Genomic DNA, 14,492 nt, shown 5'->3' with positions numbered 1-14,492 from the left:
ACCACACCTACCTTAAGTCTTATTCTAGATTATGAAACTAAGTACTTTAAACCTTCCTCCTTTCTACTCCTATTTCTATCCTAAGCTTCCATTAGTTAGCTACGTTAATTATACTCTATGGCTCCTCCAAGCTTAACAAAAAATGTGCCCATAGAAGTAATGAGTCTTGTGAATAGTGGTAATTTACCCTTATCCATTACCCTAGAAGGGTCAAATTTTCTTGCAAATGGTCACCCTTTTCTCACAGAAGTTCCACCAAATATAATAGCCACACCATCATCCTTTCCCTCCTTAAAATCCATCGATGCTAAAATCACGGTCCAGGGTTGTTTCATCGGGTTTGACGCTGACCAGCCCAAAAGCCGACATGTGTGTTCTATCGGCAAATTAAAAGACATTAGATTTATGAGTATATTCCGATTTAAGGTATGGTGGACCACACACTGGGTTGGATGTAATGGACACGAAGTGGAACACGAAACTCAGATGTTAATGTTGGACAAAAACGACGTCGGTCGACCCTATGTTTTATTGCTGCCGATTCTTGAAGGTTCTTTTCGTGCTTCTCTTCAACCTGGGTTGGATGACTATGTTGATGTTTGCTTGGAGAGTGGCTCAACACGTGTCTGTGGGTCCAGGTTTAGGAGCTGTTTGTACATGCACGTTGGTGATGACCCATATCGTTTGATCAAAGAGGTTATGAAAGTTGTGAGAGTTCACTTGGGAACTTTCAAGCTTCTTGAAGAGAAAACACCACCAGGTACAAATAGATGAATATACCCATAAAAATATACATTCGGTGAACCAAACATCTTAAACTTGAACTAGAACCTAAGCTCATTTATCGAATTTGTGTCAAGCTCAACTAGTTAGGTTAATTATCTTACTCGATTATATATATGAGTGACCAAGTGAGAAAATTTTCATATAAAAATTCAATTGTAACCAAGAACAATTTTCACTAAGAAATCTAAGAACATTGAGTCATAGTTATCATTTAAAGTTAAAATTAAAAGTTAGTAAATTGCCACATGGTGAGTTAAAAATGTTATATGTGTTTATCTTTTAATTTTGACAATTTTGATACGATTTAATAGTACATATTAATTGTTCTCTTATTTGTCACCTTGAGTATTATTCTAAGTTGAGTCACTTTCTATATGGATATGTATAATCTAAAATATCTTTAAATTTATGTTGGAGGACATAAATTTGGATTTTTAACCCGATGAAAAGTTTATGAATTTTAATTGAGTTAGATATAAACTGAACAACATTGAATTCAATTCGAAACTTGAATAGAGTTAATCTTATAAACTCAAGTTAAACTGAGTCAAACTAAACTTGATTGGTTCTCAATGTGCATGGATCCTTAATATATTTATTTAATATACCAAATGTTTTGTCAAAAATATATTTGGTAGTATCATATGAGTTTAATTTATGAAACAACATATTGCAATTCAATCATGAATAGATGTTTTCTTGCCGTTAATTTTTATTCAATTTTTTCACTTTTCCCTTTAGTTCTTGCTTGATTTTTATCATTTATGAGACCTTGCTATATTTTTTTGTATTCTATATGCTAATTCTAGTCAAGTTAGCAAAACTTTTAATGACACTATTTTTTTTATATATAATTAACCCCTTTTAATGTTCATGGATATATATGTTTATGCAGGTATAGTTGACAAGTTTGGTTGGTGTACCTGGGATGCATTTTACTTGAAGGTGCATCCCAAAGGGGTATGGGAAGGTGTTAAGGGTCTAGTTGATGGTGGGTGCCCTCCCGGAATGGTTCTCATCGATGACGGGTGGCAATCAATCTGTCACGATGAGGACCCAATCACAGACAAAGAGGGCATGACCCGAACCTCGGCTGGCGAGCAAATGCCATGCAGGCTCATAAAATTTGAGGAAAATTACAAATTTAAGGGCTACCGTAGTCCCAATGGTTCAACAGGCATGGGTGCCTTTGTTAGGGACCTGAAGGAGCAGTTTAGGAGTGTGGAACATGTGTATGTGTGGCATGCACTATGTGGGTATTGGGGTGGGATAAGACCTAAAGTTGAAGGGATGCCCGTATCTAAGGTTGTTACTCCAAAGTTGTCACAAGGGTTGAAAATGACGATGGAAGATTTGGCAGTAGATAAGATTGTGAATAATGGTGTGGGTTTGGTGCCACCGAATTTAGTATATGAGATGTATGAAGGGTTGCACTCAGTTTTGGAATCGGTGGGAATTGACGGTGTTAAGGTTGATGTCATACATGTAAGTATCTTCCACAAAATTCCTTTTCTTTTTGTTGTCACATGAGATGTTGAAAAGCATTTTGCTACTTTATTTTGTGGGACTCCTATTCTATTCAGGAGGATCCAGTACTAGAATAGAATATGAGGTCCAAATTATTTTCATAATTTATAAACTTTTATATAAAAATAATTTAAAAACTATACCTTACAAAAATTTCCTACACTTTTTGTGTACCATAAGTTTATGATTGGTCAGAAAATTTAATAATTAAATTTTAACTTAATATACTTTTTCTAACCAATCATATGCGACATGGAGTGACACAAAGTGTGAGACAACAACATATGTGTACCCCATTTTACAATCTATTATGGCGGAGGAGAGAGGAAATCGTTGGTATTTTAGTGGCCACTTATTCGTATGAAGACTATCTATTCTAAATAGTGTCACTTCATGTCTCAAACCAATCAGAACTCTATTTTATTACTTTTTGCTTTTGAATCTTTTATTTTATCTATGTATTAATATATGATTAGTTTGAGACACCATTGGAGATAGTTGATCTCATTCACTTATGAGTACATATGCTTATCTCAAGTTTGTTTTGTAAAAAAATTATAAAACAAGTGACCAATAGTTTTTATGATATGAAACTCAACCTACTTAAGTTTGTTTATGAATTTTTCTCATTCCAAATTTAAGTAAGATACCTCTCTTGAAGTAAAAAAGAGTGTGCTATCACATTTTTTATTTGTTAGTATTATTATTTCCTACCTTATTTATGTAGCACTCTGTTTCACAATTAGTTGTAAACAAACCATTATTCTAAACATTTAATAGATCATTGAGTGAGATTAGCAACACGTTCATTATTCTTATGGAATTTATGTATTTCTTTTTAATTTATAAACATTGAAATTTATGATTTTTAGTCTAATAGGATGAACCATCATCTACATACATAGCTATGGTGGTTGTAATTGCAGGGTTAAACTTGAGAGCCACTTGTCTCAACTAAAAATGGTTTGGTATTAGTATTGTCTCTTTCCCTAGCCACTTGTAACCCATCATAAGGCAGCATTCGGTGAGTATACAAGCACCTTCACAAATTAGCATCACAAACATAGGTCCATCATATTTACCTAATTATTATGTAAAAAGTGACAAATAGCGTATTCAATACCTTTCAGAAATTAATTAACAATTTGTTTAATTGCATGGGTTGTCATAAAATAAGCTTATTATCTTTTTTATATGCATTCATATCTTGTATGTAAAATCGGGGTCCTCGGTTTTTTGAGTTTCATTTTGGTCTACATTGGTTTTTTGAAAGACTAGTTTTCATTTTTTTTTCTTCTTTGGTGGAGTGTTACCTCTGCTGGGTTTAAAATGTAGTGTGAAGTTTTTATTTGAACATATTTTTTTTTTCCTCTGAAACACTAGTTTTCATTTTTTCTTGGGTTTGATAATTGAGTTGGGCAGATATACAATACTATCAACCAGAGTCTAAAACTGAGATATTGATAGTAGTTTAGATGATGTGAAGTTTAATGTTTTTGTGTTTTGCATTTCTGCAGTTACTGGAGATGCTATCAGAGGAATATGGAGGGCGTGTTGAATTGGCTAAAGCTTATTACAAAGCACTTACTGCTTCAGTGAAGAAGCATTTTAAAGGCAATGGAGTCATTGCTAGCATGGAGCACTGTAATGACTTCTTTCTCTTGGGCACTCAAACCATATCACTTGGCCGTGTTGGTAAGCATTTCAAGTTCCAAACTAATACTATACCCCATTTTTTTTTTGAAGCAATAGTCATCTTGAGAAGTTAGTCTGTTTTATTTTGAATGTTGTTTTAACTACGAAAAGGGCCTCTAGTGAACGAGGCATCCACCATCTAGTGGGAATTGGATGCAATTTTGCCTGAAAATTCGGTTCTTTAAACTACCAATAAGCATTTTTTATTGTTCACTGACATTATTTATCCTAGTTTTGAACTTTTGTAGTATAATCTTATAACAATGGTAATAGATAGATACACAAGCACAAACTACCCATAAAAATTCCTGAACCATTTGTTCACAACAATTTCTATAGGAGATGATTTTTGGTGTGCTGATCCTTCTGGTGATCCAAATGGAACTTATTGGCTTCAAGGGTGTCACATGGTGCATTGTGCCTACAACAGTTTATGGATGGGGAATTTTATTCACCCGGATTGGGACATGTTCCAATCAACTCATCCTTGTGCCGAATTCCATGCTGCATCAAGAGCCATATCTGGTGGACCAATTTATGTTAGTGATTCTGTTGGGGAACACAATTTCAAGTTGCTCAAAAGCCTTGTTTTGCCTGATGGTTCTATTCTGAGATGTGAACATTATGCACTTCCTGCACGAGATTGCTTATTTGAAGATCCATTACATGACGGAAAAACTATGCTCAAAATTTGGAATCTCAACAAAGTAAGACAAACCCCTTCCTTTAATTCCATAAAAGTAGCACACATTTTTCTTCATAATCTTGTTCATACTTTTTTTCCTTGGAGAAAAGAAATAAGGGTATATGGAAAATAGCTAGTCTTATATAATTCTTCAAGGTGTAGTAGTAGCATTGTTTCAAACTGTGAACCACATCACATGATGAGGCTGTAATACTGTGGTTGTGGTGACCGTCGTAACCATATCATACCGCAATTGCGTTATAACATAGAATCACAATGGTGCAGCCATATCAGGTCACAACGCAGTCATATTAGACAACATTTGAGCATGTCCGACTGCAGTTCGGCCACATTGGATCACATCCTGGGAGTATGTCATATCGGACCACATTGGTCCGAATTAGATCGTATTGAATTCAAAAATATTTTCTAATCACAAAAAAATTCACATAGCAATGATCACAATTTATACTTCAACAATTGTAATGACCTCAATCGCATTAACTGCAATTGTGACTGCAATCATAATTTAAAATACTAAATAGTAGTGATTTTTAATAAGTTTCTAACATTTGTAACAATGTTTTAAATTAGGGTGATGGTCACAGACTCACAGTTATGTTTGCTACGATTGTGGGAAAATGCTTGCAATTGCCGTTGTGATGTCGTGTAGAGATTCTGAAACCACAATATTGTGGTGGTGAATGCAATTTAAAACACTGATTTTTTATGTTTCATTCATAAATCTATGTTTGTATTGAAAATCACCTATACTTAAAGAAGTAACTAAGTTTAGTCCTAATGATAATAGTGTATGTTAACTAACTTGGTTGATTTATCAACCACTATATTGAAATTGGAACTAACCTCATTTGCTTTCTTCATTATATTACAGTACACAGGAGTTTTAGGTTTGTTTAATTGCCAAGGAGGAGGGTGGTGCCCTGTGACAAGGCGAAACAAGAGTGCCTCTGAATTTTCACACACAGTAACAAGTTCAGCAAGTCCTAAAGATATTGAATGGAGTAATGGGAAACAACCAATGTGTATGAAAGGGGTGAATATTTTTGCTGTATATTTTTACAAGGAAGAAAAGCTGAAGCTCATAAAGTTAACTGACAAGTTGGAAATTTCGCTTGAGCCATTTAGTTTTGAGCTATTGACAGTGTCACCAGTGATTTTGTTACCAAAAAGGTTAATCCAATTTGCTCCAATTGGGTTAGTAAATATGCTTAACTGTGGTGGTGCTATTCAATCTGTGGAGTTTGATGACCATGCAAATGTGGTCAAAATTGGGGTAAGGGGTTGTGGGGAAATGAAGGTGTTTGCATCAGAGAAACCAGTTAGTTGCAAAATAGATGGAGTAGCTGTGAAATTTGAATATGAGGATAAGATGGTGAGGGTCCAAGTTCCTTGGCCTAGTTCTTTAATATTGTCAGAGGTTGAGTACTTGTTTTGATCCCTGATAATGTTTAAATTGGGATCCTATGATGTATGATTCCTTGCTCAAATTTCACAAATAAAAATCAGGTTTATGCTTTTACCAAAGTTTACCATTTCTGTCTAGTAGTAATACTAATAACAGAGAAATTGGATTATGAAAAAAAGGTCTAGTTGTATATTTTGGAAGGATTGAATACAGAGAGATTGAACTCTTAAGTAAAATCCTTCGTATAACTTGTGGACTTCATTTTTTTAACTTTTAGTTTAAATATATTTTTTAACCAATAACAATAACATATTTCTTAAACATTATTTAATGTTGTAAGACCTATTGTTAGGCCGAATGTTTCGATTAGTGTAAGGAGCGATGTTGTGAGAAAGTGATGTTGTGAGAAAAGGTAGATTAATTGTTTACAGTATGTGGTGAGGACTGAGAGTAACCTTCGTTTTCAATAGAACCATTTCGTTGCGTCCAAAATCTACACGAGTTTGTTATTCACTCTGCAGTGCCAATTGATTCTTAGAGTTTTAAATTACAGTCACCATAATATTATTTCCGTTGAATATATTAATCCCTCCACAATAACAACACTTGCTAGTGACATTGGGTTATCACATAATCCACACAATAAGCTTATATTGTTATCTTAATGTTGATTCAATTTTGGCTCAACTCTGAACTCAGCAATGTTTGCAAATCCCTGCTTAGGGTCAAGCAGTTACATGCTTTGCTTTTCAAGACATATCTCTCACAAGACCCATTTTATGCAACTAAAATTCTTAGGTTATATGCTGTTAACAATGATATTACTTCTGCATACCAATTGTTTGACAAAAGTCCCACTCGAAGTGTCTACCTTTGGAATTCCATGATTCGTGCTTTTGCCTGCTCCCGAAGATTTTCCTGCACAATCTCTCTGTTTAGGACCATGCTTGGGGGTGACATAAGTCCTGACAATTACACTTATGCTTGCGTTATACGTGCGTGCTCGGACAATTTTAATTTTGCTATGCTAAGACTTGTTCATGGCGGGTCTGTAGCTTCTGGTCTGGGATATGACCCTATTTGTTGCAGTGCACTTGTGACTGCTTATTCTAAACTTGGTTTTGTTAATGAAGCATGTAAAGTGTTTAATGGGATCGTGGAACCGGATTTGGTTTTGTGGAATTCACTGATTTCTGGTTATGGGTGCTCTGGTGCATGGGATAGAGGAATGCAAGTGTTTAGTTCAATGAGACATGAAGGGAAGAAGCCAGATGAATATACACTGGCTGGGTTGCTTGTGGGTATTGGTGATCCTAGCTTGCTGAGTATTGGTCGAGGATTACATGGTTTAATTCTAAAATGTAGACTTGATTCTGATTCTCATGTAGGTAGTTTACTGGTGAGTGTGTATTCGAGATGTAAGTGCATGCTTTCGGCATATAGAGTCTTTTGCAGTATTTTCCAACCTGATTTGGTCACATGGTCCGCTCTTATAGCTGGGTATTCCCAATCTGGGGATGATGAGAATGCACTGATCTTTTTCAGGAAATTAATCATGGAAAACAAGAAGGCGGATTCTGTTTTGATTGCCAGTGTATTAGCTTCTATAGCTCAAACAGCATATGTAGGACCAGGGTGTGAGATACATGGTTATGTTCTTCGGCATGGATTAGAATCAGATGTCAGAGTCTCCTCTGCTCTCGTGGACATGTATTCAAAATGTGGTTTCGTGCACTTAGGAATTTGTGTTTTCAGGTTAATGCCAGAACGGAACATAGTTTCTTATAATTCAGTCATTTCAGGTCTTGGCTTGAATGGATGTGCTTCTGAGGCTTTCAAGATGTTTCATAAGATTCTAGAGAAAGGATTAGTACCTGATGAAGCCACATTTTCTGCCCTTCTTTGTGCTTGTTCTCATGCTGGCCTTGTCAATGATGGCCGGGAGATTTTCCGGAGAATGAAAGATGAATTTGACATCAAACCTAAGCCCAAGCACTATGTTTACATGGTGAAGCTTCTTGGCAGTGCTGGGGAGTTAGAAGAGGCTTACAATCTCACGCAGTCCTTACCAGAACCAGTAGACAAGGCCATCCTGGGAGCCTTATTATCATGCTGTAATTCTTGTGGAAATTCTGATCTGGCAGAAATTGTAGCTCAGCAGCTTTTTAAAAACAATCCTGATGATAACGTCTACAGGGTTATGCTTTCTAATATATATGCAGGTGATGGGAGGTGGGATGATGTGAAGAAGTTGAGAGATAAAGTAACAGGAGGGCTTAGAAAAATGCCGGGAATAAGCTGGATTGAAGGGAGTTTTTGTTAATTCCGAAATTTCAGAAAGATGGTGTAAACTGTAAAGTTCACACTGTAACTCCTGTCAGATATAAAGAGGCTTCTTGCAAAGGTATTATAATGTGAAACATAATTCTTTATATTTTTTATTCTTGGATGTGCTTGCCATAATACAGAGAGTAGTGAACTCTAATCTTTAAAATCACTTAATGGAAATTGGGGAGAATGTCGCCTCAATTCTATTTTTGATTTGTAGTTTGTTAGAATGAATTGATTGGAATATCTGTAATGAAGGAGTTCACAACTGTTCAAAATGTAGCTTGCACATTAATTGATCCATGCATATAAAAGGGTACAGGTTTGTGTAAGTTCAGATCTGACCTGCATTGGTTAATCAATGCTTAATTACTGATCTCGTTGTGGTTCTTAGCTCAGCATTTGGTCTAATGTTTTTTAAATAACAAGAATGCTATTCAGCATATATACATTCTTTAAATCACATGAATAATGCTGTTTTCTTCTTTTTTCTTCAAAATCATTCCTCTATGCATAAAGCTATATGAAAATGTTCAGCCACATATCTTCTTCAGTGGCTAAACTCATGTGGTGCCTAATTATTTTCTGCTTTCAGATCTTCACTTTTTCAAAGATTCAGAGCTTACTAACTCTTTGTGAAACTAAAAGTGACTTTTCCTTATCGAAGCAACTAGAATTAGCCAAATGGATTTGGAAACAGCTATCATGAAGCTGGAAACACTGTATTTTGGCTCTGAACCAGGTTTTTGTAGATGGCCTCATCTAATTTTGAAGATATTGAAAATATGATTTATAGATAACCTGATAGTGTGTATTCTTCTGTTTATTGCTTGATTCTCCAAAATCCAACAGTAATTTGGGCTTGCATGAAATTTGTAGTTAATAGAGACACTCTTTTTTCTTTTAATATAAATTAAGGGTCAAGGGAGGTTCTCCCATTCCAAAGTCAAGGCATGCCACAAAAATTAGGGTCGGCATTTGAACTTGCGTAATATAATATATCCTCTCTTGTCTCTTCTTCAGAACTTGCTATTTCTTTCTAATAACTATTCTCACAATGATGTTTTCTACCTCAATTGCAAATAAAAGTATTTGCTGCCAATACATGATCCTATCTGAATACTTATGTTTGTTAATTTCCCTTTGCTGATTATTTTATATGAACTATGAAAGCATGTGCAGAAGTCTGTTGCTTTTAAAATCCTCATATTCCAACTGGACTTGTGCATATTTTGCTATTTTTTCATTTGCAGGGATAGTGTTCATAGAGGGTGCCTTGGCACAACAGTAAGGTCATTGTCTTCTGACCTGAACGCTGGAGGTTATGTCTTTAAACAGCCCTTCGGCTTGTGAGGTGAGGGTATGCATATACTCTCCCCAAAATTAGGTGGGAGTCTCATTCACCTGGTTACTTTTTTTAGATAGTGTTCATATTCCAATAACCTAGGATGCATGACATGCCCTTAAATGATAAGATGTTGTGTTACCCCGTAATGATGCCTTGTATTTAAGTGACAACTTAGAGAATGTGTATACTGGCTGTTACGGGAAACATTTTTCCTGGGTACCATTTTCCTCATGAAGAGGTTGAAAATCGGTTAAGCTCTTTGATTTTTGTGCTTATTAAGAGAAAACTTAAATTCCAATGTCTATTTCTCCTTATTGGCTATTGCTGAATACCCACTATTACCCAAGAAGAGATAATCACAATGTATCTACACTCTAGAAATTATGTGATTCAAGTAAGCTTCTAAACCTTAATGTTTTGCTTCTACCTTTTGTCATTGGTTTCTTTATTACTGTTTGGTAATCAACAAAGAAGCTAAATGACCAAGACTTTTCAGCTATGAAAGAAGAGAAGTGGATGTTATTGATATGCTGTTTTAATATGTATGACACTGACATATTTCGATCAAATTTTACAACGCTTTAGAGCTCTGTATCTATAAAGGTGACATCTTGATTGATTTTGATCCCAGGTTGGTCCCTTGAATTTAATGGTTTTGCTATCCTAAACTTACAATACATGCTGAAATTCATGTCTTATATAAACATTTGTATATTGAAGACAGATGATTCTTGTGCTATATACAGGTTCAACATTTTGCAATATGTTTTTTACCTCAAGTAATTTACAATTTTCTTGGATGGTGTTATTTACATTATTGAAATGTACACTCTCTAGTCTCTAAGATAAATGTTTGCTCCCAATTTTATTGTGGTGTTGGTGCCATATTTGAATGGAATTTATTTGGCCCATATGAAAACAGTAGAAGTCTGTGTGGTGTTGGTGCCACATATTTGAATGGAATTTATTTGGCCCATATGAAAACAGTAGAAGTCTGTGTGGATTTCATACTACTTTTTGCATCTCACCAATTTGGCCAATGCTATCCATGCCAATTCTTTTCCATTGTTAGTTCCTGTTGTGCTTTTTTCTAGTCTGAAGCATTTAATTCTCCAACATTCTCCAATATCCATTTGTGTATCCTTTATGCATCACTATTACTTATAATTCCTATATCTTACCCTCATAATAATATTAGATGAACATAAAGTCACAATTGGAAATCCAACAAGCCACAACAGATTAAACAATTCAGATGCTGATCATTTTTTATTCTCAAAAAAGAAAATTTCATTCAGATGATTCGACCCACTTGGTTGAGTCAATACATTCTGCTTCTCTTTTTGTAACTCAGGTTCCACAATCCACTTTTCATTGTTGAGAGAAGTAAAATTGGGAGATCTGGTGCTCCACTTAGTGCTCCTATTTTTTTGGTGATATCCACTGAGTGCTACTATTCTACTACAAAATCAAAGATTCTGTTTCCTTTTTTGCCTTTATCTCCACATTGGAATCTTGATTTAAATGCCACAGGCAGCATAATTAACAAATCACAATGCTTCAATTATTTCCTGCACAATGTAAAGGTTGGTAAGGTAATGGCATGAGATTTTTTCCATATAGTACCATAACAAAAATGTTATTCGATTCCCTGAAAACTTGTCACACAACATCCAGTAGTTGCATGCAGAAAGTATAAGATATTTTGTTTTAAACAATTAGGTGTTGCAAGAAGTAGACTAAGTTGTTAAAGTAATACTTCTATAATAATTGGAGTCCTGTGCATCTGTCCTTCAGATAATAATACTGCTATAATAGTGGAAGTGTTATGCACTGGCATTGGTTCCAGACTTTCGGTTACGAGTTGGGCTTTGGAGAAGATTAAAGAGAAATGAAAGGCTCCAAAAGCTATGAAATATATTTGTAAGATTAATTTAAAATCTTCCATTTCTCTTCCCCTCCAAAAGTATCAAAACACAACTTGCAAACAAATTTTTGTTTTGTTACAGTTATACATTTGAAGTTGTACTGTGCCCCGAGTTTTGTTAGTCTGCATTCTACACGTTGTTATCTCCTTTGGATCACGGACTTGCATAATTGCATTATGTGCTTGGCCCACCCACGAAGTTTTTTCTCTTTTATCTTTATTATTACCGTTTGAAGGTAGAGTTTGGGTCCGGGTAGAAATTTTATTTACATTTAAGCAGATACTTTAGCTTGTCCATCTTTCTATTCAAATTATTAAGAATGTTTTCTACTTACATCTATTAGAGCAACTTGTTCTTAAAAAAATAAGAATATTTTTATCTTGTTCTCCGTTGTGATATTCTTATTTTATAAATTATGTTCTTAAATAAAGCAAGAATAGATAAATAAGAATAAGGAGAGAGAACGAAAAATATAGATGTTTGGTTAAAATGTGATAGGTTGTGAGACCCATATAAGAATAAAAATAATGTTAATCACTGTGGGAAAAAATGGAGATATTATTCTTATTTCTGGAGAGTTTTAATAAATTATAAAATAATATGTTTGACCTAAACAAGAATGAAATGTTTCATTACTCTAAGTCAATAAATGGTTTGACATCATGGGGTAATAAGTGAAACTTGTGTGTAAACTTTTTAATAAAAAAAGTTGACCCTATAAATAAGACTTTCACATAGTAGAATCTAGGGAATTGAGTATCCATAATCTTACTTATTTCGAGAAATTATTTTCAAAATTTAAATATGTGATATAAGGGTGAGTTAGTAACAACCTTCCGCTTAACTATTTAATCGCTCATACAAGCCGACATGTAATATATCGGTTATAATATATTGGATAGCTCAAACCTTTTGGTAATAAACTTCAGCTAAAATTGCATTGTTAGAAAGGTTTATTCAAAATCAGAAACAGTGAAACTACCTTGCTAGATAATTCAACAGTGACAACTTCCCTCCTTATTTTTGGGCTTACGAGTTTTCCATAGATCGGCAATAGACTAATCTATTCTGGGTCAGCCATCTAAGGGAGGATTATTTCCATTAGTCTTTTTTTTTTACATCCACATGAATGCAGAGACTGAATTCAGAACCTTATTGTTACTTTTTTATTCTAACCTTTTGAGATTGTTCGGCTCAACCAACATTTACTTTAAATTGTTGGATGGGGTGGCTGGTTTAGTTGGCATGGTAATGAATGTGACACAAATGATTCAGCACTAAAACAGGAATCAGAATCTTGTTAAATTGTCACTCTTAGCTCTATAAAACATTCATGACTTACTTTGCTTAGCCTAGAATGCAATGGTAGCTAGCTCTAATATTCGTATGGATCATCTTTCCAAGAGAAAGATTACGTTATCCAACATTGTGTGCCCCTAATCATTACATTGTATGCCCCTAATCATTACATTGTATGCCCCTAATCATTAGGGTCAGTATTTAGTAATCATCATACATAAAGGGCATAGGCACACAGTTTTGCTATCTTATGTTCACACTTACATTGGATTGCACACCGATTATGGAATTTGTGTACTCTTTCAAAAATCCAACTTTGGAACATTAGGAGGAAGCTCTACTAGCTAAAGTCCACTACCCCCACTAAAGAAAGTCTTTGTTTTTTCTCTTTGCTTTGGGACAACTAGAAGCAAATTGCTTGAATTATGAGAGTCTATGGACATGCTCGGTAATGAAATTTTCTAGATCCTAGGGAAAATAAAAAATTAATATCCTTAATTTATTACAAAACTTATTTGTGAAACTTTAATAATTTGAACAAAAGTAGGATATCATGAGAAATATTCTGTTTTTCTATTACGATAAGGGCTTGGTTTTTTTTAAATTTTGGATACACAGCAGTATGTTGCCTATCCTTATTACTGAATAGGGATACAATGAAGTGGATGAAGGTAGTGCCTACTCGTTTATATATACTTGGAGGTGAGCGTGGGACGGATTGGATGGGTTAAATATGTCATTCACCCGTCCCTAAATATTGATCGAGTCAATTGTTAAACTCAAACCTGTCCTTAATTAGGATGTGATATGTGCGGGACAAGTCCAAAATAAGTAGGGTCAAGATAGGGACGAATCCGAGTTGAAAAATGATAAAATGATAAGCGTAAATTTTTTCTCAAATATTTAAGCATGCACAATCAAAATTATCACAATCTATATATAAACTCAACTAAAACCTGCATCTCACATACATCAATATATAAACTACAAACCGTAAATTGCATTATTCAAACTAAAAACTATCACAATCATGTGCTGAAAATTATAGAAGACATTGAAAATTTCAAAACAATTTAAACTGTCAAGTATCAATATAAACTAAAGTGTTCTTGTAAATGATAAAAAACACATGAGAACTAAAATGGCAACAACATGCCAATACTCAAAAGTTCACATAAAAATGAATACAATAACTAGCTATTAACTACAAAATGAAACCTTAATTGGAGTTCATACAAAGTACACAAAAACTAAAAATTAATTGGTTTTCTATCAATCAAGATTCATAGTTGAGCATAATGAGTATTTGAGTTATGTGGTGTGGATATGTTGTGTGGGTTTGTAGGTATTTCAATTATGTGAGATGAATACAATAAGTATTGATAGATATTTATTCAACTATTCTTGATATATAATTATGAGGGATGAGTCGGGTGACCTGGACATAGACCTGAACCCGTTCTTTTG

General features: G+C 34.4%; 2 protein-coding genes across 3 annotated transcripts; both read left to right on the top strand.

The window, feature by feature from the left end:
* On the top strand, nt 1-6,241 carry LOC109327284 (galactinol--sucrose galactosyltransferase-like). The gene is made up of 5 exons (XM_019560357.1): nt 1-760; nt 1,682-2,271; nt 3,831-4,008; nt 4,348-4,715; nt 5,589-6,241. Exons 1-5 carry the CDS (start codon nt 118-120, stop codon nt 6,150-6,152), a joined length of 2,343 nt encoding a protein of 780 aa, XP_019415902.1. The 5' UTR covers nt 1-117; the 3' UTR covers nt 6,153-6,241.
* Nucleotides 6,526-10,496, top strand: LOC109327437 (putative pentatricopeptide repeat-containing protein At1g64310). 2 transcript variants are annotated; one of them, XM_019560581.1, is made up of 3 exons: nt 6,526-8,526; nt 9,046-9,192; nt 9,704-10,496. In XM_019560581.1, exon 1 carries the CDS (start codon nt 6,787-6,789, stop codon nt 8,443-8,445), a length of 1,659 nt encoding a protein of 552 aa, XP_019416126.1. In that variant the 5' UTR covers nt 6,526-6,786; the 3' UTR covers nt 8,446-8,526; nt 9,046-9,192; nt 9,704-10,496. The 2 variants fall into 2 exon arrangements, with proteins under 2 accessions (XP_019416126.1, XP_019416125.1); XM_019560580.1 differs by having other exon boundaries at nt 9,046-10,496.

Source organism: Lupinus angustifolius, chromosome LG15, assembly GCF_001865875.1.
Source record: "Lupinus angustifolius cultivar Tanjil chromosome LG15, LupAngTanjil_v1.0, whole genome shotgun sequence".
Taxonomy (NCBI): Eukaryota; Viridiplantae; Streptophyta; class Magnoliopsida; order Fabales; family Fabaceae; genus Lupinus; species Lupinus angustifolius.
This window is presented reverse-complemented; position numbering and strand designations above follow the sequence as displayed.